Below are 24165 nucleotides of genomic sequence, written 5' to 3'. Positions count from 1 at the left end.
GACAACCTCTTTGAAACCTTTAAATACCTGGCACTCTGGTTGTTCATAGGTTAATAGTAAGGCTGTAGCACCCCTTTATCACACGTGGTTCCTCCTCCTCCTCCAACCCACTCACCCCCCTCCCTTATGAATTTACTTTGGTGCTTGGCTACTGGGCATGCTCAGTTCTTCTTATCTCAGATTACTAAACACGTCCCCAGTGGGGGAGATCTGTGCCCTCAAAGATGCCCCAGTAGCCCCCCATCTTCTTTTCTGCTGATTTAGAGCACAGGCTCTGTGCTACTGTCACTTACCTGCACTTAGGGACCCACTCACTATATACTGTATATATAGAATATAAATAGCGCAATATACTGTATATATAGAATATAAATAGCACACTATACTGTATATATAGAGTATAAATGTCACACTATACTGTATATATAGAATATAAATGGCACACTATCCTGTATATATAGAATATAAATGGAACACTATACTGTATATATAGAGTATAAATGTCACACTATACTGTATATATAGAATATAAATGGCACACTATACTGTATATATAGAATATAAATGGCACACTATCCTGTATATATAGAATATAAATGGCACACTATCCTGTATATATAGAATATAAATGGCACACTATACTGTATATATAGAATAAAAATGGCACACTATACTGTATATACAGAATATAAGTCACACTATACTGTATATACATGTAGCACACCCTTGAGTGTTGGCTATAAGTGTCCTTGAGCTGTGTGTACCTGTACTACATTTGCTATGGTGTAAGGTGTAGGCTTCCGTCTGGCAACTCCCTGTAGCTCCCAGGACCCTGTTGTTCCGTGGGTGTCACTTACCAGGATGTATTGGTCCCGTCTGGAGAGTGATTGACCAGGAGAGTGAGGGTTGCTGCTTATCAATGTGAACTTCTTTATTTAATCCAACAGTGTTCAATAGTACAGGCAGATTCAGGTATCTCTTTCCGCATACAGCCCAGGGGATTCTCTTCCTTCAGATAATCTCCCCTCTATGGGAATATAATATAACCTGAACTATCCACTTTAAGTCCCTGAACTGTGGCTATTAATGCCACAAGGTAATAACCTCACTGACCTCCTGTTGGGGCTTCCAACTGCCCAACTAAATACCCTATCTGCCCCTTTCACTCCTAGAGTGACTATTAAGTTGTCTGAGTTATCTAGCTAGTCCTGTATCTCACCTCTGTAAGAGGGGAAGTCCCAGGAAAAATACCTCCAGCACACTGCCACCTAGTGGTTGCTGCTTAACTAGTTTAGGAAACTCTCTTTGTTTTTTACACAACAATTAGGACCATTCTCAGGTGTCCTATTCCCACAAGGCCACCTTCTATATTGCCTGTCCAAAAGGGCAATCCAGCTAAGGGGCCTGATCTTGGGGTCCCTACATACAGAATATAAATGTCACCAGGGTCGGACTGGGGGGTGCAGGGCCCACTGGGGCTGCAGCCACAGGGGCCCGCACCCCCCAAGGTGCCTTCTCTGGCCGCATCCCCCGCAGGGGCCCTTCACTGCGCACCCTTAAACCCCCCCTGCAGGGACCCTTCGATTCGCACCCCTAAACCCCCCCCCCGTAGGGCCCCTTCGCTGCGCACCCCCTAAACCCCCCCGCAGGGGCCCTTTTGCTGTGCACCCCTAAACCCCCTCACAGGGGCCCTTCACTGTGCACCCCTAAACCTCCCCACAGGGGCCCTTCGTTGCGCACCCCTAAACCGCCCCGCAGGGGCCCTTCACTGCGCACCCCTAAACCCCCCCCACAGGGGCCCTTCACTGCGCACCCCTAAACCCCCCCGCAGGGGCCCTTGTCCGACATATGTGAAATGCGTCAGGGGAGGACATCATAGGCCATAGAAAGCAGCAATAGGGTCGGGTCTGGGCTGCTGGGGCACACCAGGGCCGGGGCCCATCGGGTATTTTCCCGGTGTCCCGGCGGCCCAGTCCGACCCTGAATGTCACAATATAAGGCTGACTAGTAATTCATTCAGATAGTAATTACATGGCATCTCAGAAACCAGTGCAATTAGCATCAGAATTTAGCAATCAACCTGCCCTGTAGCATCAGCTTATATGAGAGCCCAACCTCATTTTCTGCTTGATAATTTGCTATGACCCCTAAGCTTAACTTATCAACAGCTGCCCAGAGCCCACTGAGCATGTGCAGTGTCACTGTCACTTTCCAAGATGGGGAGCTCCTGTGACAAGTCTGGAGGCCTGGATCATTGCTGCTATTGAGATGCTGAAACTTTCGGCTGGTGCAGTAAGTACAGCATATAAAATATGGCATTTTTAGCCATATTCATTTCTAGGGTTTAGGTCTTCTTTAGCAGAGTTATTCTGTGTATTCATCTGTAGATAAGGAACAGTGACCAATGGCACACAGACTGCAGTGACTGCCTCACTGTTTGCCTACATATCCCACAGACAGACCACTTCCCGTGCAAGATTTAGAGTTTTGACGGCCATGATTCTCCCTGACAGCCCCACAGGGGTAAAAATGTACGGTGTCCCTTAGGCCTTATCAAAAAAGACCTTATCTCCAAATTGCTGATTAAATGTGCCCCTAAGTGTACATTACAATTCAATCACACACACTCCTCTCTTGCCTGCCTACTGCCTTCCTCTCCCAGGCCACGTGCATTACATTACTAATAATTATTACTAATAGTTAACATTTTGAAAGTTAATTGTTGTATTTTTGTATAAGTGTTGGGAGTGAGAGTAGCCTAGAGGCGGGGGGAAAGTGTAACCTGGGGGCCTCACATCTCATTAATCCGACAGCGAATGAGACTTTACTTTGCATTTCAGACTTTGCCCAGTCCATTGCAAGAAATTAGGAAAATCATATTCATGTATAGTTTAAAACAACAGACAAAAAGTACATTCAGCACAAGCCCTATTCATTGCACTAATGCTGAAGGGGAGTATGTTGCCCTATTAAGGTTAAACAGAATATGTTTGTACCAGTCTGTGTTTGTAAATGTGCCACCAAGTGCAATACATTAGGTCTCCCCAGGGCAATGATGGTATGGGGGATATAGCTCTACAGATATGTACCCATCATAGCTCTCAGCCAGAGAAGAGGCCCAAATGTACTGTGGTACTGTGAATAAACAAAAATCTTATCCCAGATATACAAATTCAGCCCACAGACTGAGCCAACACATATTAATGGCTGCCAGATTGATTATCGCCAGCAACTGGAAAAAAATAGGACTTCCACTAAACTCTCTTAAAGCAAAAATAATATGTATAGCTCAGGGTTGGACTAGGGGGTGCAGGGCCCACCGGGGCTCCCGCCCTAGGGCCCTGCAGGTGCCCCAGCCAGCCATGTCCCCTACCCCCCAGGGGCCCCCCTAACCACCCCCACAGGGCCCCCACCTGACGTCCTCCCCGAGCGCGTATAAATTGAATGCGTCGGGAGGAACAGTCAGTAGGGGGAGCGCCGGCAAAGGTCGGACTGGGCCGCCGGGGCCACCCAGTCCGACCCTGGTATAGCCACTAATGAAAAACTCTCATATATGCTACGGAACGATATGGAAGCCTACGAAAAAATCTGGCTACCTTGGCTACTCCACGAAAATGACCCCCAACTATTCATGGCACTACGAGCCTAATCACAGAACTACACCTTTGACCACAGAAACCGGCAAACAACAAAAGAGAATTATACCCATACCCTACTAAAATAACAGGTCCCAGCCGCTACAATACTGTTGTTCACTGTTTTAAGTTACTGTATTATACTCTCCCTATTCCCCCTTCCCCTCTCCCCCTTCCTTCTCTTCCCTTTCCTTTCTCCTCTTTTTACAATTAACGCAGACTACAGCAACGAGCAGTCTACCATTGTTGTAATGCAATATGAATAATAAAACCAATAAAAATTGTCTTTTTAAAAAAAAAAAAAAAAAAACTTATCCCGCTGCCTAAAGTCTGCAACATTTCTACCAGGCACTTCCCCTTAAAGGAAAATAGAGTGTGAAATAACAGAGAAATAGAGGAAGAAACCCAATCAGTGGCTTCCGCTTTTCTACTCAGTGTGTATGTGCCAGAGACCCCATCATGTCTGTCCCGCTGGCTGTCATTCTGCTCTGTAAGTACAAAAAAAGCTATATGGATAAATGCTGAAAATTAATGTAAAATGTCCACCTTTAAACACTATTACTGTTTATACTCGAGTATAAGCCTAGTTTTTCAGCACCCTTGGCTTATACTCAAGTCGGGTGCCATGGGTCCCTCCAGACTAGCACCCTCTGTCCTTTGTGTGCAAATTAGGCCACCCGCAACCAGACCCTCCAGTGCCCTGGCCTAGGCTCCCACTAGCAATACTTATTCCCCCTTACATCCCTCCAGGACTGGGTCTGCTGCCAGTTTGCAATGAGCGTGGGGTAGTACTCATATTGTTTTTGTTGACCCTCTTCTCCGCTTACAGAGCTAGTTTACTGTTTTTCTTTGAAATAAATATTGAAAAACATATACCCCACTGATGCCTCAATTAATGTCATTTTATTGGTATTCATTTTTATTATTGAAACTTAGCAGTAGCGGCTGCATTTCCCACCCTATAGGCTTATACTCGAGTCAATAAGTTTTTCCAGTTTTTGAAGGTAAACTTAGGTACCTCGGCTTATATTCGGATCGGCTTATACTCGAGTATATACGGTAATAAAGATACTTGCACCTTTACATGTTCTTTAACACCTAGTAGAAAGTGCCAAAAGCTGGTTCAGCCCACAAAGTACAAGCTGCACCAATACAAGGGAATTAAGCCTTGGGCAAACTGCTAAGTGCAAATAAATATAAATGGTGCTGTTTTTTGAACTTTGCACCTTGCCCCACAGGTTGTGCTCATTGGTAAAGCTCTTTGTGCTGATAGAATTGAGAAGAGAGATTTGCACTTAGTTTTGAATGCAAAACTACCTGCACTTTGTAGTAACCAATGCATCCAACATTAGTGTTAGTATCCCCTTAAGCTTGCACCGTTATTACTGTACAGCCTATAGTAAGCATTACATACAGTAATTCCCAGCAGTGCTGAGCACCTAATCCTTAATCTGGCACAAGGTGCCAAGCACACCCTCCCCTGACCATTGCCCTTGGTGCGAGTTCTCTGTGCATGGGCCCTAGCCCACTCTAATGCCACACAATGGAATTGATGCCATTCTCACCATAATAACACGTGTGCCCTCTGCCAGTGATTTGATTGACTCTAATTTGAGTTAAGAGTAGAGGTGGCCATACTCAGTAAGATCCGCACATTTGCTAAAGTCACCAAACCAGTGGATCTACTCCCGATATGCCCACTCAAAGATGGTCCTATTGCCAAAGGATAAAATTAAATGGACCGCCGACCGCATCAACAAGCTGATACGATGGAAAATCAAACCTGTCCAATCGAGATCCGGCCAATTTTAGGGCAGATATTGGGTCGGGTAGGTCAGTCGGGGGTCCCCATACATGGGCAGATGAGCTGCTGAATCAGTCCGAAGGACCAGAATTGCCAGCTGAAATCTGCCTGTGTATGGCCTCCTTTAGTTGCAGAACATGTTATTGGGTGGCGGTTGCACTTGAGCTATTGCAGTCTACTGCTACTGCTACTACTAATAATTAACATTTTGAAAGTTAATTGTATATTTGTATAATTGTTGGGAGTGAGAGAGGGGAAAATGTAACCTGGGGGCCTCACATGTCATTATTTCGACAGCGAATGAGACTTTACTTTCCATTTCAGATTTTGCCCTGTCCATTGCAAGAAATCAGGAAAATCATATGCATGTCCAGTTTAAAACAATAGACACAAAAGTATGTTCAAGCCCTATTCATTGCACTAATGCTGAAGGGGAGTATGTTGCCCTATTAAGGTTAAACAGAATATGTTTGTACCAGTCTGTGTTTGTAAATGTGCCACCAAGTGCAATACATTAGCTCTCCACAGGGCAATGATGGTATGGGGGATATAGCTCTACAGATATGTACCCATCATAGCTCTCAAATGTACTGTGGCACTGTGACTAAACAAAAATCTTATCCCACTGCCGAAAGTCTGCAAAATGTCTACCAGGTACTTCCCCCTTATAGGGAATCACAGAGTGTGAAATAACAGAGAAATAGAGAATAAACCCCGGGCAGTGGCTTCTGCTTTTCTACTCAGTCTGTATGTGCCAGAGACCCCATCATGTCTGTCCCGCTGGCTGTCATTCTGCTCTGTAAGTACAACTTCACTCTTTTCCCTTATATCCAATTATCTGTTATTTGTCTTTTGTAGGATGAACAATAACTTCCCAGCACTGGTTCATTAGGTTATTAACATTAGTATAGAACATTAATATCATTTACTATTCAGATGCTCAGCTGTTGATGATATATGGTAGATATCTGCTTAGGTGAGAAGAAATAAGGCCTCATCTTCCTCCCACTTAGTATTTATGGTGAAAAGAGACATTTGCCGCCAAGGGAAGAGTTGTGATGATAGACTTAATCTTGTATCCAAGAAGCTGAACATTTTCCTAGTGTGAATAATGTACCAAACTATGTTGCCTTCTGGGAAGCCGGGCAGGGTGTGGGTTCCTTTAACAGCCGGGTACGAAGTAGAGATAAATCACTTGCTGAATTTATGGTGAGAGTGAATGCAGCGCTCTCTATTTTACTAGAACAGGTAAATGAAAACTATAAGAGAACAAGTACAAATAATATCAGTAAGAACAAACCAATACAGTAATACAATTTATTTACCCCTGTGGGGCACCACATATAACTGAGAGTTGTGTGCACTTTATGTTGGTGTATCTGTAACCCAAGGTGTGACATCCATAAGATCCAGTACATTAGATCTATAATCCATTGATAGAAATCTATCTAGTGTTCCCAGGGATTACAGTGCCCAGTATTTAGTCCTGGTTCTCCTCTTGGGTAGAACTGGGCCACTAACTAAGCAGGGGTGACTGACTCTAACGGGCACCGGAACCTGGGGCTCTAACCTACTCTGGTCAGAGAAGGGACCTGATTACTGAACCTTCTGGTTCTTATAAAACAATTCCCTAAATCCCTAACTGGGCCCTAAATCTGCACTAGTTACAGTGAGTGCCTATTGGAACTGGAACCTAATGGTCCTAGGGTGCAAGAAGAGTAAAAACCTTCCCTGACTGGCACTTACCGGCACACTAAGGGGAACCTACAGTTGGTACAACCTTTCCTGAACTTTACCAACCATGCATCCAAGGGGGTCTCTCTCTCCCTGCTGCCAGATCTGTGCTCTCTCCTTGCCTTATTGCCTTGGCTCCCTCTTTCCCATCTCTCCTTGCAAAGTCACATGGTATCAGCCTTACTGGTTCCAGATTGCCTAAGGCTGCCCATCTGCAGGCTGGAGGTGCCCTTTGCTCTTTGCCTGCCTGTTACAATAATAAGTAGAGTTATAGCCTGTTGTCTCAGTACAACAATATGTGGACCGAGGGCTAGGTCTTCATTGTGGGTTCCCTCCTTAAATAAAAGACAGGTTTGTGTTTGAGTTATTGGAGAGCCAAAGAGAAGTGGTGCCATTGGGTTAGTAGAGGTAGGTGGTAGGACGAGTTGTAGGTAAAGTGCTTTCTAAGAAGTAGTTTTCTCTCCTCCTGCATTGGCAGTGATATTTCAGTAGAACTAGAGATAGAGACTTCCATTGCGGCGGTTACAGTGTTTTCCATATAAAGTGAAATATCGCATTAATGGTTTCGGACACTAATGGTTTTTAAGGCTCATTTACAAGCTTACGCTTAAGCACTTTTATCCCATAATCCCATCATCATTACAAGTTGCACTTGAGCTATTGCAGTCTACCGCTACTGCTAATAATTAACATTTTGAAAGTTAATTGTTGTATATTTGTATAATTGTTGGAAATGAGAGAAGCCTAGAGGCGGGGGGGGGGAAATATAACCTAGGGGCCTCACATGTCATTAATCCGACAGCGAATGAGACTTTACTTTCCATTTTAGATTTTGCCCTGTCCATTGCAAGAAATGAGAAAAGTCATACCCATTTCCTATTTAAAACAATAGACACAAAAGTACATTCAGCACAAGCCCTATTCATTGCACTAATGCTGAAGGGGAATATGTTGCCCTATTAAGGTTAAACAGAAATTGTTTGTACCAGTCTGTGTTTGTAAATGTGCCACCAAGTACAATACATTAGCTCTCCATGGGGCAATGATGGTATGGGGGATATAGCTCTACAGATATGTACCCATCATAGCTCTCAGCCAGACAAGAGGCCCAAATGTACTGTGGCACTGTGACTAAACAAAAATCTTATCCCACTGCCTAAAGTCTGCAAAATGTCTACCAGGTACTCCCCCTTATAGTAGGGATCCCCAACCTTTTATACCCGTGAGCCACATTTTAAATGGAAAAAGTGTTGGGGAGCAACACAAGCATGAAAAAGGTTCCTGGGGGTGCCAATAAGAGCTATAATTGGCTACTTAATAGCCCCTATGTGGACTGGCAGCCTCTACAGGAAGTTCTGTTTGGCATTATACTTGGTTTTTATGTAACCAAAACTTGCCTCTTTACCAGAAATTCAAAAATGAGCACCTGCTTTGAGGCCACTGAGAGCAACATCCAAGGGGTTGGTGAGCAACATGTTGCTCACGAGCCACTGGTTGGGGAACACTGCCTTATAGGGAAACACAGAGTGTGAAATAACAGAGAAATAGAGAATAAACCCCGGGCAGTGGCTTCTGCTTTTCTACTCAGTCTGTATGTGCCAGAGACCCCATCATGTCCGTCCCGCTGGCTGTCATTCTGCTCTGTAAGTACAACTTCACTCTTTTCCCTTATATACAATTATCTGTTATTTGTCTGTTGTAGGATGAACAATAACTTCCCAGCGCTGGTTCATTAGGTTATTAACATTAGTGTAGAACATTAATATCCTTTACTATTCAGATGCTCAGCTGTTGATGATATATGGTAGATATCTGCTTAGGTGAGAAGAAATAAGGCCTCATCTTCCTCCCAGTTAGTGTTTATGGTGAAAAGAGACATTTGCCGCCAAGGGAAGAGTTGTGATGAGAGAATTAATCTTGTATCCAAGAAGCTGAACATTTTCCTAGTGTGAATAATGTACCAAACTATGTTGCCTTCTGGGTAGCCGGGCAGGGTGTGGGTTCCTATAACAGCCGGGTACAAAGTAGAAATGACACACTTGCTGAATTTATGGTGAGAGTGAATGCAGACTCTCTATTTTACTGGAACAGGTAAATGAAAACTATAAGAGAACAAGTACAAATAATATCAGTAAGAACAAACCAATACAGTAATATAATTTATTTACCCCTGTGGGGCACCACATATAACTGAGAGTTGTGTGCACTTTATATTGGTGTATCTGTAACCCAAGGTGTGACATCCATAAGATCCAGTACATAAGATCTATAATCCATTGATAGAAATCTATCCAGTGTTCCCAGGGATTACAGTGTCCAGTATTTAGTCCTGGTTCTCCTCTTGGGTAGAACTGGGCCACTAACTAAGCAGGGGTGACTGACTCTAACGGGCACTGGAACCTGGGGCTCTAACCTACTCTGGTCAGAGAAGGGACCTGACTACTGAACCTTCTGGTTCTTATAAAACAATTCCCTAAATCCCTAACTGGGCCCTAAATCTGCACTAGTTACAGTGAGTTCCTATTGTAACTGGAACCTAATGGTCCTAGGGTGCAAGAAGAGTAAAAACCTTCCCTGACTGACACTTACTGGCACACTAAGGGGAACCTACAGTTGGTACAACCTTTCCTGAACTTTACCAACCATGCATCCAAGGAGGTCTCTCTCCCTGCTGCCAGATCTGTGCTCTCTCCTTGCCTTATTGCCTTGGCTCCCTCTTTCCCATCTCTCCTTGCAAAGTCACATGCTATCAGCCTTACTGGTTCCAGATTGCCTAAGGCTGCCCATCTGCAGGCTGGAGGTGCCCTTTGCACAGTCCTCATTTGCCTGTTACAATAATAAGTAGAGTTATAGCCTGTTGTCTCAGTACAACAATATGTTGATCCAGGGCAAGGTTGGCCAGTCATCATTGTGGGTTCCCTCGTTAAATAAAAGACAGGTTTGTGTTTGAGTTATTAGAGAGCCAAAGAGAAGTGGTGCCGTTGGGTTAGTAGAGGTAGGTGGTAGGATGAGTTGTAGGTAAAGTTCATTTTAAGAAGTGGTTCCTCTCCTTCGGCATTGACAGTGATATTTCAGTAGAAATAGAGATAGAGACCATTGCCGTGTTTTCCATCTAAAGTGAAATATCGCACTAATGGTTTGAGACACTAATGGTTTTTAAAGCTCATTTACAAGTTTAAGCTTAAGCACTTTTATCCCATAATCCCATCACTGTTGCAGCCTTGAGGGGACAATGGTCCTGACACAATTGGGGCTAAAATAAGAGCAGTTGCCCATGTGCTTCAACACAAATAGCACCCAATTGCACTGAAAGCCTTCATCATTTTGGGCCCTTGATGTCAATGTGACACTGGTGCCAAATTTACTTGGGTGCAAGTTGACTGGGGTAATTGAGTCCCATTGCTGTGCCTAAAGTCATGTGACCACATAGTATAAGTATCAGCAGAGTTCTGCATGGCTGCCATCTTGGCTGTGTTATTGGTGATCTCTTTATTCCTTGCCTTATCTTAAAGGGATACCGTCAGGGGAAAACATGTTTTTTTCAAAACCCATCCGTTAATAGAGCTTCTCCAGCAGAATCCTGCATTGTAATCTGTTTTTCGCATGGGGCTAGCCATATTCTTCATTTCCCAGGGTGCCACAGCCATGTTGGTAAAAATACATTTGTTGGTTCAGAGGGAAATATTTGATGTGTAAACAGTGTCATTTAGTAATGAAAAGTACCCCATAAACATCATGGCAGTGTCCCTTTAATGTGCAGGTGTATAAAGGGTGCTGATGAGAGAGAGTGCTTTCTGTAAGGTTATTATAACATAATATAAGGGCTATGAGATGATAAGGTAGGAATGTACCAGCCCAAGTGCTACAAGCTGGGTTGGAAACAAAGCCAGAGGGAGTAATTATACCCCAGTAATGCCCTATAGGATCACTAGCCACCAGGGCCACCATCATAGGGAGAGAGGAGAGAGACCTATCAGGGGCCTGGTTGCACTAGGGTGTAGGCTAGCGTGAGAGGCACGGATACTAAATCTAACCAACACAAATAGCTGAGTCGCCGCAGACACAGAATAGGAAGTGCTGATGAATGTGTCTGATGTAAGACAAAAAAAATCCAACATATGTTACTTCCTTATCATTGTTGGGGTAGTTATTAACCCTGTGTTGCCCTGTCTCTTCTGTTTTGCAGTGCTGCCCATGGGGAACGTTGGTGAGTATATATATACACACAGGTACCTTGCCGCCACCCCCTTTCCACCAATTTTAAATGCACCAAAGTCATGCGTACCCTCTGCAAATATGAAGCAGCAGGCGTGTATAACATTAGCGACTATAGAGGAAGCTGACCCCATGCTCTGGGCCCCTCTGTCCCCCAGGCCCCACTGGAACTGCATCCTCTATAGTTACACCACTGTCTGGGGGCCACACACTATGCCTTTTATAAAATTCTGAGGGGGGAACACATGCTGCTGAAATGCGGGGGGGAACTTATTGTGCCAGTTGTGAAATGTGGAGAGGGGGGCATACTGTGCCAGTTGTGAAATGTGGGGAGGGGGGCATAGTGTGCCAGTTGTGAAATGCTGGGGGGGCCCATTCACTCTGCCTGGTATTAATATTAGGGGTAGTGACGAGCAAATCTGTCCCGTTTTGCGTTGCCGAAAAATTCACGAATCTTTCGAAAGATTCATGAAATGGCAAAAAATTTGAGAAACAGCAAAAATGGCGCGCGGCAAATAAAAAATTGTAGCGCGACTATACTTTTGATGCGCAACTATTCTTTTGCCACCTGTGACTATTCTTGCGTGAATTTTTTGGATGCACGACTATTTTTCCGCACCAAATTTTTTCATCCATTTTGTGAAACAATCCGCCAATGGCGAAATGCAGAAATTCGCCTTGAATTCATGCCTGCCGAAACATTTCGCCCATCACTAGTTAGGGGGCTACAAACTGTGCCAGTTGTGAAATGAGGGGCCACACTGTGGTTGCCATGGGGGGGGGCTGGACTCCAACTCTTGTGGGCCATTCAGCTCCAGTATGGATCTCTTGTGCAGAATTACATGGTGCTGTGTATGATGCTCATTTAAACAGTTTTACCACCCATTCTAACAACAAATATTGTCCTTCCTAAGACTTTTCATCTTTAATTTCAGTAACATTTTAAAAACATTACTAGAAATTACAGATGTAGCGAACTGTTCACCGGCGAACTAATTCGCGCGAACATCGGGTGTTCGGAAGTTCGCAAACTTTTCGCGTATGTTAGCAATTTGGGTTTGTGTGGCGTTTTTCCGCTGCGTTTTTTCTCGGCCTAAAAACGCCGCACAAGCCACACATGGTGTTTTTCAGCAAATCCAGTTTCCATGGTGCTAATAGTGCGAAATAGCAAAAAACACTGCGTATTTCCGCTAGGTCTGCCAGCTGCCTTTGCGATTTTACGCAACGCTGTGTCAACAAAGTATTTTTCAGAGAAATTTTTGCCCTTGATCCCCCTCCTGCATGTCACTGTCCAGGCCGTGGCACCCTTTAAACAACTTTAAAATCAGTTTTCTGGGCAGAAATGACTTTTCTAGGTTTTAAAGTTCACCTTCCCATTGAAGTCTATGGGGTTCGCAAAGTTCGCGAATATTCACACTTTTTGGCGTAAGTTCGCGAACCTTTTTTTTGAGGTTCGCTACATCTCTACTAGAAATACTAATAATGCCCATTGGACAATCACGGACACACACAGGGCATTTATTTATATAGAAAAACTGGAAAACAAGCAAAATCCAAGATTGCCCTATGGGCACTGCATTCACTACTAAAGAATAAAAATGAGTTTTATGGAGCTGATTATTCTGCCTCTTTGTGTTATTCTGTAGGAGCTGCAGCCAGACCGGTGCTTTCCTTCTCCCCAAACTGGGCCCCAATACTCACTGGTGATAATGTAACTCTGACCTGTAACGGGGCCCGTCCTGCACAAGGGAATGAGAGATATACCTGGTACCGAGACAGTAACCCAATACCTGGAGTGGAACAGCAGAACTATACTATCCAGGGGGCCCAGCTAGGACAAAGTGGGAGGTACCAGTGCCAGATTGGTGAGAGAAGTGAGAGAAGTGCTGCCCTCCAGCTGACAGTTAGTGAGGGTGAGTTACCCACCCCAGCTCTGAGAGTGCCCAGAAATGATAAGGAATGTGATGCTACATAGAAATGTCCCAATTCCCCATTTATTTCCCTATAGTTTCCTTCTCTTTATTGCACCAACCTCCCATCTGTATATCTATTTACCCAGTACAGCTGCCAGTTAGTGAGGGTGAGTTACCCACCCCAGCTCTGAGAATGCCCAGAAATGATAAGCCAAGGGGCAGGCCCAAAGTCAAAGTTGACTTTTATAGGCAGAAGAGCACAGAGAGACAGGAATCCAAATACTCCCCAGGGGTTTGGGTTTGCCACACATGAAATTACACCACTATGAAGCTTTAAAGATGTGTGCAAGCAGTGTTGAAAATAAAGATTATTTTAACTGAAGCGTGTTTCCATTATGTTCCTTTATTTTCCTTTATTTCAGATAAAGTCATCCTACAGGCGCCCCCTGGTGCCCATGAGGGGGAGGAGCTGACTCTCAGATGTTACACTCGCCCTGAACATAAAACAACAAACACAACAGTTTTTTACAGGAACAATTCAATCATTAGGCCCCTGGGCTCAGACTCCCTTGTGCTTGGGGGGGCACAGACCAACATGTCGGGGCCATACAGCTGCCAAACAAAGTTACATGATAAGTCTCAGGGTGTCAGTAATCCTTACACATCTGCTGAGGAACATCTTTCAGTCACAGGTAAATATAAACCTGTAATTTATTGTCAGTTTTGTACTGAGAATTTTGTTAGGTTATTGGTTTAGAAGCACCCTGCATGGTATATTCATGTAAATAATAGACGGTTGTCATCAGGGGGTATTGTATAGGGTTAGAATGCAGGAATAAAGTTAAATCCATAGGGGTAGGAGTGGGGTCATCTCCCACCCACAAATTATTACTTTGGTGTATAGTGACTTGCTATCAATGGTTAAGCAAGCCTGCTGATTGGGTACAAATGGGCTCTTCCTTCCCTCCTGGCACCAAAACACTTGCCCCATCCCTATATTATTTGCTGTTGTCCCCAGTCCTTAGCAATAGAGACATATAGATTGCAAGCTCTACGGGGCAGGGACCTCCATCCTCTTGTGTCTTTGGCTCTTAACTTATTGCAACTGTATCTTGTATTTATTTGTATTTACTTGTATGTATTCTACTGTACAGCGCTGCGTACATAAGTAGCACTTTATAAATAAAGATATACATACATACAATAGAGACCCACTAACACACCAATATGCAGAGCCGGACTGGGCTGCCGGGCCGCCAGGAGGAAATCCGGTGGGCCCCGGTGGCCCAGATTGATCCCCATCTATGCTCCCCTGGCCGCCGGTGTCCCTCCCCTGACAAGTGACTTTTACTTATACACACTTAGGGGGGGACAGTGGGCGGCAGGAAGGACACTGGACTGGTGTTGGGGCCCCCCCTGTGGGCGGTGTGGGGAACCCAGTGGGGGCACCTTAGGGCAGTAGCCCCGGTGGGCCCTGCACCCCCCCAGTCCGACCCTGCCAATATGGGCCTAATGACAAACAATCCAGGTGCCATTGAGCAGAAGCAGAAATGTCAAGGGGTCAAATAGATATATGTCACCAAGGGGACAATAAAGGGCATGTTTACTAAGCAATTATGAGATAAAGTTACATTTTTGCTTACTTCTAAATAATTTTGAGATTTAAAAGTGGCTTTTCACCAAAACTTGATTTTTTCATTATTATTCCCAGAACAATTTGAGTTTTTTTAAAATAACTCCCATAATTCATGATTTATTAATGTTAGTAGTTACATAGCTCCATTGTAGCTGAGCTCGAGCCCTTCCCTGTTTCCATAAACTCAATTGTAACAAAAGGGGGTGCCTGTATCATACACATAAGAGTAGCAGAAAAGAACCCCCCAGTCATTTTGACATCTGACTTCTTTATTGTGTGATGTGGTGTAAAAAGTTGCATTTTCTCGAAGCGACTTTTCCTTGCAACTTTTTGCAAGGAGAGATTTTCCCTATACAATTGTAGTGTACCGCCAATAACCCCCAGGAATGTAGGCAGGTCAGAAGGACAGCTTGCCCTTGCGAAACAAAGTCATTCCTGAAAGCAAGTGAAGAGGCAGAACTTCTTTCTGACAGAGCCCTACTTAGCAAGACCTGGGAGCAGTACCCTTTATGTCTTCAGTCTCTCCAAAGTTGCCTCTTTGAAGTCCATCCACCCCATCCCTTTAACAAGACACGGATAGGTAAGGGTCCGCCGGCCTTCGATAGCTCAGCTGGTAGAGCGGAGGACTGTAGGTCTAATCAAGCAAACCTTAGGTCGCTGGTTTGATTCCGGCTCGAAGGACATTTTCCAGCTGTTTTCCCTGCAAGCCAGTGGGGTGATATCTCAACAACTTGCCAAATTCGCTCTTTTAGAAAATGGATTTCAGAGCAGAATCCTGTTGGGGCAGTCTTGTTGACTGATGCATTTTGAATGAAAAATACGCAGTTTACCCCGACAGTATTCCTCTGAACAACTTTGTTTTTAGAAGGAACACATTGACAGGCGCAAAGCATTGTGATTATGATTGAACTAATGAGGAGTCCTCTCGCCAGCTTCTGACAAGAAGCAGAGTGGCGCAGCGGAAGCGTGCTGGGCCCATAACCCAGAGGTCAATGGATCGAAACCATCCTCTGCTATCCCTTTTTAGGCAGGCAGCAAAACAACCTAGAATCTGGCTTTCAATCCACTGTCTAGAGCCATTAAAGGAGGGTTTCAGTCAAATGATTTTGAGGATGAATGGTGGCAGGCCGCTTGATTTCTAGGCGACGTTGAATCTCAGTGCAAAGGAAATGAATGAGAAGAAAGGGATGAGCTTGCGTATCGGTTGTATCGGTTATTGATTGCTTTATATGTTACTCTGTATGTCCAATGTATGTAACCCACTTATTGTACAGCGCTGCGGAATATGTTGGCGCTTTATAAATAAATGTTAATGTAATGTAATATTGTGCACTGAAATCTGTGACGGTGGGTTAAAGTCCTTTGAAAGCGGACTGGTTCTTTAAGAAGGAGAGGCTAAGAAGCGTTTACGGCATTCCCGAGATGGCTCGCTAGACAGAATGTGACTGAAGCGTTACACGCACATAAAAAGAGAGACCCACTCCTGCCTTCAAGAGCCCCAGGTTGGAGATGCTGGGGATTGAACCCAAGACCTCATACATGCAAAGCATGCGCTCTACCACTGAGCTACATCCCCCCAAAGCCTGGTCAAAGCCGTTTTGCTTATTGCCTGAACATTGATAATAATAATAATCCCTGTGCTTCAACAAAGCCTGAGCTGACTATTTGGTTATGATATACTTGCGACGGAATCAGACGGCAGGAGCCCTTTGGGAGGCAGCCTTCTGCTGTCAGAATTAGTGATGAGCGATTTTTTTCGCCAGGCATGGATTCGCAGCGAATTTCCGCATTTCATCATTGGCAAATTGTTTAGCGAAACTTCTGTGAAAATTTGGCGCAAAATAATTTTTTGGGCGGAATAAAAAAAATCCACGAGCACCAAGAAAATAGCCACGCCAACAAAAAATAGATGTGGGCGACAACAAAAAGACGCAAGCGACCAAAAAAATCGCACAACAAATGCGTTTTCGCTAATTTTCTTGCTGTTTCCCCAATTTTATGGTGAAGCAAAAGGGATGCGTTCACCCATGGCTAGTCAGGATGGCCGAGCGGTCTAAGGCGCTGCGTTCAGGTCGCAGTCTCCCCTGGAGGCGTGGGTTCGAATCCCACTTCTGACATTTGGCTTCTTGCTGCCAGACATGAATCTGGACTTTCAAACCACTTTAATCACTGACAGCCAAATAAGAATCTTACAGAAGGCGGTGCACCTGAGTTGATGACATATTTGGATGCTGCTGCTTTCCCATCCGTAATCCAACTAATTCAGCTATTGCCATTCCTCCCGAATAATGGATACTATTGCAAGTTTGGGCCAGCTCTCTCATCTCATTACACGCAAATATGAATGAGCAAGAATGGTGGAAAAATACACGCCCTCCCCTCTGCCGCACGGCGCCTTTTCCCTTGCTAGCCCTTTTTAGGCAGGCAGCAAAACAACCTAGAATCTGGCTTTCAATCCACTGTCTACAGTAATTAAAGGAGGGTTTCAGTCAAATGATTTTGAGGATGAATGGTGGCAGGCCGCTTGATTTCTAGGCGACGTTGAATCTCAGTGCAAAGGAAATGAATGAGAAGAAAGGGATGAGCTTGCGTGCGCTTCTTTTGATAGGGTGCCGCCATCAGAGCAGGGGTTGTGATAGATTCACGCTACAGCACAGCAGGCACCGTGTATACAATTGGCAGGTGGCGCACAAAGCTCACACTTAATCTTCCTTGTATTGCTGGAGCCTTTGTTTCCACCGAGCCAGTAGAGCAAAATGACACCTGAAATGCGCCAACCAATTACAAGACAGTGACAAAGCTGGCCACGAGGCAAAGCAGCCTGCAGGCGCTGCCGCAACCATATGGAGATGCCAATGTTTTTCATCGGCAGACTTTAGTGCCTAGTGAATTATATATGATCAAATGGTTTTAGTATTTCAATAATAACTTCGAAAGGGTTTTCTTTCCTTTTCTTGCTCTTTGTCAGCTGAATATCAGTCTATCAAGTTTGGAGTAAATTAGCTTGGTCTTCTATAGATTCTTCTGGGGTTATGTAATAAAAGGCACTAAGTTTGCCCAGGAGCAGTAACACATGGTAACCAATCAGCAGGCAGAATTTACTGGTCACTTGTTTAAAAGCAAACATCGTATTGGTTGCTATGGGTTACTGCTCCTGGGCAAACAGTGCCTTTTATTACATAAAGGGGTTCATTTCTTATCTCTGAGTATTCACCAAACAGCTCATTATAACCTGCTGGCATTATACCCAATAATCTCTCATTAGCTCTATTCATGCCACCTTTGAAAGGAGACATATTGGATAAATGTGAAAAAACCCTAATTTTGTAGGCAATTATGAATAATATACGGTGCTGGTTTCACCTTTGGCTATATATTAATCCTATCTGTAACAATGGCCCCTTTATTGGAGCTCCCTATGGATCCTATCAGTTCTCTATCGGTGTTTCAAATGAGGGGTGGGCGTGTCCTAATGGTCCCAGCCAGAAGCACAACAGGAGGGGATAGCCAATCACAGCCCTGCACTCACACAAGCACAGACAAGCTTTAGTTCCCTATCTGGTCAGCCTAGCTGCTGATTGGTTCCTATCCTACTGTGCCGCTGCCCCCCCTGCACATCCAGAGAATTCAGCCAACAGGAAGTGGTACAGATGGGCGGGGCTAGTGGGATTTTGGTGGAATTTCTCAATAAATCAGTCAGAAACACAACTTTTTTAAGCCCAATCCATGTCATAATTTTTTAAAAAATTTCCTGGTTACTTGTCTTCCCAAGGCCCACACCTCATGTAATGCAGCTCCCTTCTCCTTTGGCACTGTAAGGACAAGTAGGACCCCTTGGGCTGAGCTTGATGTGGCCTAGGGACATTATTGTGCCCACATGGGTGCCATTAGTGTAGGGTCCCCAGATAGAAAAGGGGTTCAAGCTATTGTTATCCTTCAGTTTCCATTTCATTGAGTTGTGCCTGAGTGGTAAGACTATACTTTCCATTGTTCCGTCACCTACAGGTTATTGTGCATATTATTAATATATTTCATGTTTCGGCTAACTTTGTTTCTTTTGTAGAGCTGTTCAGTTCCCCACAAATAAAAGTGAGTTCAGATCAGGTAAGAGAAGGAGATCACATGACCATAACATGTGACACCGAGCTCAGCCCACACAGAGAGACTACAGAGCTGCAGTTTGCTTTCTACAGAAATGGGCACAATGTGCAGGGATTCAGTTTATCCAACCAATATGGAGTCCCCTCAGCTCAGCTGGAGGATTCTGGGAATTATACCTGTGAGGTACAAACTCCAACCGGCAGTGTGAGGAAGAGGAGCAGAGAGGAACATATACAGATACAGGGTAAGTATGCAATAATTTATTGCTGAAAATGCCCAATTGTCCAATGTGAGGGAAATATAAAATAAACATGGCCACCATGATCTATATATATATATGTAGTCGCTAATGATTGTGTCTGTGCTACTGAGAAACATGCAGCCGAGTAATAAACGTTTGTATCTTCCACTATGGGGGTAACAGGAGTTCAGGCTCTTTTACTCACCCAGGGCCATTTAACACCTTTGCATTTTCCCACAGCAACTAACTAGTTATTAGTTCACTCCCCCCTCATCAGAACCCCTTCATCTGTGCTGTGTAATCTGAGCTAACAGCAGCCAGAGTTGCAGCAGGAAGCTACTGAGACCAAGCTAAAATGGCAGCTGCTATCTTAAACAAACACAGGGAGCTTCTAGGGCTGTTGCTCAGGTATGGTAATGCTTTCTGCAGAATAAATATAGCGCTCTAGGTGGCACTAATGTGGCTAATCTATTGGCAATAAAATGCCAAAATGTCTTTCCTTCTCCAAAAGACTATGGAAATCAGGATAGAGGATTTCCCAGGAGGTTCCACAGGAGGTGATCCAGGTCCACTAAAGGGGGTCACAGAGGTGAAGTGGGAACCTGAAAAGTCTACTCCTGTTGTGTGTTACTACTTTGTCTCAGGGAATCTGTATACTGTGAGTAAACCCTTTGGTGCCCAATAAATCTTTTGTTGTTTGGGAGAACCTCTGGCACTTTAGTGTATTCTCTATACAGCAGCAAGAGAGCTGTAGTTGCACAACACTGTCACCTATCTCTTCCCTTTAGCAAAGGTCCATCTGGGTGACAGAGACCATTGTGACTCATGTTCTGCTGGTTCTAGTCTGGGAAGGCATTATCTGAGCTAAAATAAAGGTTACAATAACTGTCATTAATAATCAATTTTTTATTTTAGAGCTGTTCAGTACCCCACAAATAAGAGTGAGTGCATATCAGGTGACAGAAGGAGATCACATGACCATAACATGTGACACAAAGCTCCGCCCACACAGAGAGACTACAGAGCTGCAGTTTGCTTTCTACAGAAATGGGCACAATGTGCAGGGATTCAACTCATCCAAGCAATATGGAGTCCCCTCAGCTCAGCTGGAGGATTCTGGGAATTATACCTGTGAGGTACAAACTCCAACCGGCAGCATTAAGAAGAATAGCAATGTGACACATATCCGCATACAAGGTGAGTGTGTAATAGTTGAAACTGCTAAACTGAAGCTGTAGGTTAAACAAAAAATACCACATTTTAATTTTTGACGTGTCACCATTATGAATTTATGTAGTTCATATCCAGGATTAACATTGTAAATTCACCTTTTTAATTCCTGGGATTTACATACTGATGGAGCCAAGTTGTCACATTATGTCTCTTCCAGTTAACACAGGGAAAAAAAACAATAATCACCAGCAGGTGGCGCAGGGTCTATGGTGTTTTCTGTTGTGTTTTGCAGACAGGTCTTTGCACTCTAGCACCATCTAGTGGCAGGATTTAACTCTTAAAAAATAGTATCTGGACATGGTGAGACAAAATATGAAAACTTGCTGGCAGCATCTGTATGTAATGCAAATATATCTCCATAATCACAAGCTCTCTGTTTTCATCACTTGCTCTACAGAACAGGACAATGCTGCCAGGCAATGTGAGTCATAGATTGGTGCATACAATTGGGCACTTGGGTAGGAAACTGGCAGAGTTGGAAGTGGGGTAACACTGTGGTCCATTTTGGGCCCAGTAGGAATGTTTTAATAATAGCATAGGGGCGAGTATACACGGTGTGATGGTGCACTAGGGTTGCTATTTCTCCGGTTTTAACCCAGACAGTCGGTTTTTGGAAGGGCTATCTGGTCAAAACCTCCTGCCCCATTTTCCAAATTAGGAAAACCAGGCAGGACTGGTTCATAGCCTGTACAGAGAGATACCATAAAACTATGGCACATAGGGATTCCCCTGTACTAAGCACAATTCAGCAGGAACAGCCCCCTAAGTTTGCCCATAGCCTGTACAGAGAGATACCATAAAACTATGGCACATAGGGATTCCCCTGTACTAAGCACAATTCAGCAGGAACAGCCCCCTAAGTTTGCTCATAGCCTGTACAGAGAGATACCATAAAACTATGGCACATAGGGATTCCCCTGTACTAAGCACAATTCAGCAGGAACAGCCCCCTAAGTTTGCTCATAGCCTGTACAGAGAGATACCATAAAACTATGGCACATAGGGATTCCCCTGTACTAAGCACAATTCAGCAGGAACAGCCCCCTAAGTTTGCCCATAGCCTGTACAGAGAGATACCATAAACCTATGGCACATAGGGATTCCCCTGTACTAAGCACAATTCAGCAGGAACAGCCCCCTAAGTTTGCTCATAGCCTGTACAGAGAGATACCATAAAACTATGGCACATAGGGATTCCCCTGTACTAAGCACAATTCAGCAGGAACAGCCCCCTAAGTTTGCCCATAGCCTGTACAGAGAGATACCATAAAACTATGGCACATAGGGATTCCCCTGTACTAAGCACAATTCAGCAGGAACAGCCCCCTAAGTTTGCCCATAGCCTGTACAGAGAGATACCATAAAACTATGGTACATAGGGATTCCCCTGTACTAAGCACAATTCAGCAGGAACAGTTTGCTCATAGCCTGTACAGAGAGATACCATAAAACTATGGCACATAGGGATTCCCCTGTACTAAGCACAATTCAGCAGGAACAGTCACCTAAGTTTGCCCATAGCCTGTACAGAGAGATACCATAAAACTATGGCACATAGGGATTCCCCTGTACTAAGCACAATTCAGCAGGAACAGCCCCCTAAGTTTGCTCATAGCCTGTACAGAGAGATACCATAAAACTATGGCACATAGGGATTCCCCTGTACTAAGCACAATTCAGCAGGAACAGCCCCCTAAGTTTGCTCATAGCCTGTACAGAGAGATACCATAAAACTATGGCACATAGGGATTCCCCTGTACTAAGCACAATTCAGCAGGAACAGTCACCTAAGTTTGCCCATAGCCTGTACAGAGAGATACCATAAAACTATGGCACATAGGGATTCCCCTGTACTAAGCACAATTCAGCAGGAACAGCCCCCTAAGTTTGCTCATAGCCTGTACAGAGAGATACCATAAAACTATGGCACATAGGGATTCCCCTGTACTAAGCACAATTCAGCAGGAACAGCCCCCTAAGTTTGCTCATAGCCTGTACAGAGAGATACCATAAAACTATGGCACATAGGGATTCCCCTGTACTAAGCACAATTCAGCAGGAACAGCCCCCTAAGTCCATAAAGATTCCTGTGGATAAGAAACAGTCCTTGGCCTTTGCTTGGTATGGCTGTGCACTGCTTGTGCTTTTATATGCATGAACACATATAATATAATGATTAGTCACTGATTTTCTAATTTTAGTCAATGATTATTACCTACATTTTGTTTTCCAGAGCTGTTCAGTGCCCCACAAATAAAAGTGAGCCCAGATCAGATGACAGAAGGGGATCACATGACCATAACATGTGACACAAAGCTCAGCCCACACAGAGAGACTACAGAGCTGCAGTTTGCTTTCTACAGAAATGAGACAAAAGTACAAGAATTCAGTAGATTTTATGAATACAAAATACTTTCATTTGCGCTGAATTATTCTGGGAATTATACCTGTGAGGTACAAGCACTAAATGGCAGGGTGAGGAAGAGGAGCGGCGTGTTTAGAATCTATCAAAACCATGAGCATAATAATGATAAAGGTAAATATTCCAAACCAGTATCATGTCACATGGAAGTGTCTGTCTATAAAAAAAAAAAAAATATATATATATATAACATTATGGGCACAGTATTTACAGTGGAGGAAATAATTATTTGACCCCTCACTGATTTTGTAAGTTTGTCCAATGACAAAGAAATGAAAAGTCTCAGAACAGTATCATTTCAATGGTAGGTTTATTTTAACAGTGGCAGATAGCACATCAAAAGGAAAATGGAAAAAATAACTTTAAATAAAAGATAGCAACTGATTTGCATTTCATTGAGTGAAATAAGTTTTTGAACCCCTACCAACCATTAAGAGTTCTGGCTCCCACAGAGTGGTTAGACACTTCTACTCAATTAGTCAACCTCATTAAGGACACCTGTCTTAACTAGTCACCTGTATAAAAGACACCTGTCCACAGAATCAATCAATCAAGCAGACTCCAAACTCTCCAACATGGGAAAGACCAAAGAGCTGTCCAAGGATGTCAGAGACAAAATTGTAGACCTGCACAAGGCTGGAATGGGCTACAAAACCATTAGCAAGAAGCTGGGAGAGAAGGTGACAACTGTTGGTGCGATTGTTCGAAAATGGAAGGAGCACAAAATGACCATCAATTGACCTCGCTCTGGGGCTCCACGCAAGATCTCACCTCGTGGGGTGTCAATGATTCTGAGAAAGGTGAAAAAGCATCCTAGAACTACACGGGAGGAGTTAGTTAATGACCTCAAATTAGCAGGGACCACAGTCACCAAGAAAACCATTGGAAACACATTACACCGCAATGGATTAAAATCCTGCAGGGCTCGCAAGGTCCCCCTGCTCAAGAAGGCACATGTGCAGGCCCGTCTGAAGTTTGCCAATGAACACCTGAATGATTCTGTGAGTGACTGGGAGAAGGTGCTGTGGTCTGATGAGACCAAAATAGAGCTCTTTGGCATCAACTCAACTCGCTGTGTTTGGAGGAAGAAAAATGCTGTCTATGACCCCCAAAACACCGTCCCCACCGTCAAGCATGGGGGTGGAAACATTTTGCTTTGGGGTGTTTTTCTGCTAAGGGCACAGGACAACTTATTCGCATTAACGGGAAAATGGACGGAGCCATGTATCGT

General features: G+C 44.1%; 2 protein-coding genes and 3 non-coding genes across 5 annotated transcripts in view; 4 read left to right on the top strand and 1 right to left on the bottom strand.

Moving 5' to 3' along the window:
• Window positions 1-8637: 8637 nt before the first annotated feature.
• LOC100485355 (low affinity immunoglobulin gamma Fc region receptor IV) lies at window positions 8638-13363 on the top strand. Its single transcript, XM_031891843.1, has 3 exons — window positions 8638-8816; window positions 11360-11380; window positions 13035-13363. The coding sequence occupies exons 1-3, from the start codon at window positions 8786-8788 to the stop codon at window positions 13361-13363; spliced, it is 381 nt and encodes a 126-aa protein (XP_031747703.1). The 5' UTR covers window positions 8638-8785.
• The window catches only part of LOC100497613 (Fc receptor-like protein 5), a 46242-nt gene continuing 35373 nt past the window's right edge, over window positions 13297-24165 (top strand). The window contains exons 1-5 of the mRNA XM_012954266.3: window positions 13297-13468; window positions 13724-13993; window positions 19001-19282; window positions 20195-20476; window positions 22746-23048. Of these exons, the coding sequence (XP_012809720.1) occupies window positions 13366-13468; window positions 13724-13993; window positions 19001-19282; window positions 20195-20476; window positions 22746-23048 (1240 nt within the window). The 5' untranslated portion in view covers window positions 13297-13365. The remainder of the gene's footprint in view (window positions 13469-13723; window positions 13994-19000; window positions 19283-20194; window positions 20477-22745; window positions 23049-24165) is intronic.
• Window positions 15533-15618, top strand: trnay-gua. The gene is given in 2 exon segments: window positions 15533-15569; window positions 15583-15618. It is a non-coding gene; the product is annotated as a tRNA-Tyr (tRNA).
• On the bottom strand, window positions 16442-16513 carry trnaa-ugc. The gene has a single exon. It is a non-coding gene; the product is annotated as a tRNA-Ala (tRNA).
• trnal-cag lies at window positions 16972-17054 on the top strand. Its single transcript has one exon. It is a non-coding gene; the product is annotated as a tRNA-Leu (tRNA).

Source organism: Xenopus tropicalis, chromosome 8 (genome assembly GCF_000004195.4).
Source record: "Xenopus tropicalis strain Nigerian chromosome 8, UCB_Xtro_10.0, whole genome shotgun sequence".
NCBI classification, from domain to species: Eukaryota; Metazoa; Chordata; class Amphibia; order Anura; family Pipidae; genus Xenopus; species Xenopus tropicalis.
This window is presented reverse-complemented; position numbering and strand designations above follow the sequence as displayed.

Coding starts and splice junctions, on each gene's coding strand:
- LOC100485355 (XM_031891843.1), top strand. CDS start 8,786: ATGTCCGTCCCGCTGGCTGTCATTCTGCTCT. Junction 8,817..11,359: donor GCTGGCTGTCATTCTGCTCT/GTAAGTACAACT, acceptor TCTGTTTTGCAG/TGCTGCCCATGGGGAACGTT. Junction 11,381..13,034: donor GCTGCCCATGGGGAACGTTG/GTGAGTATATAT, acceptor GTTATTCTGTAG/GAGCTGCAGCCAGACCGGTG.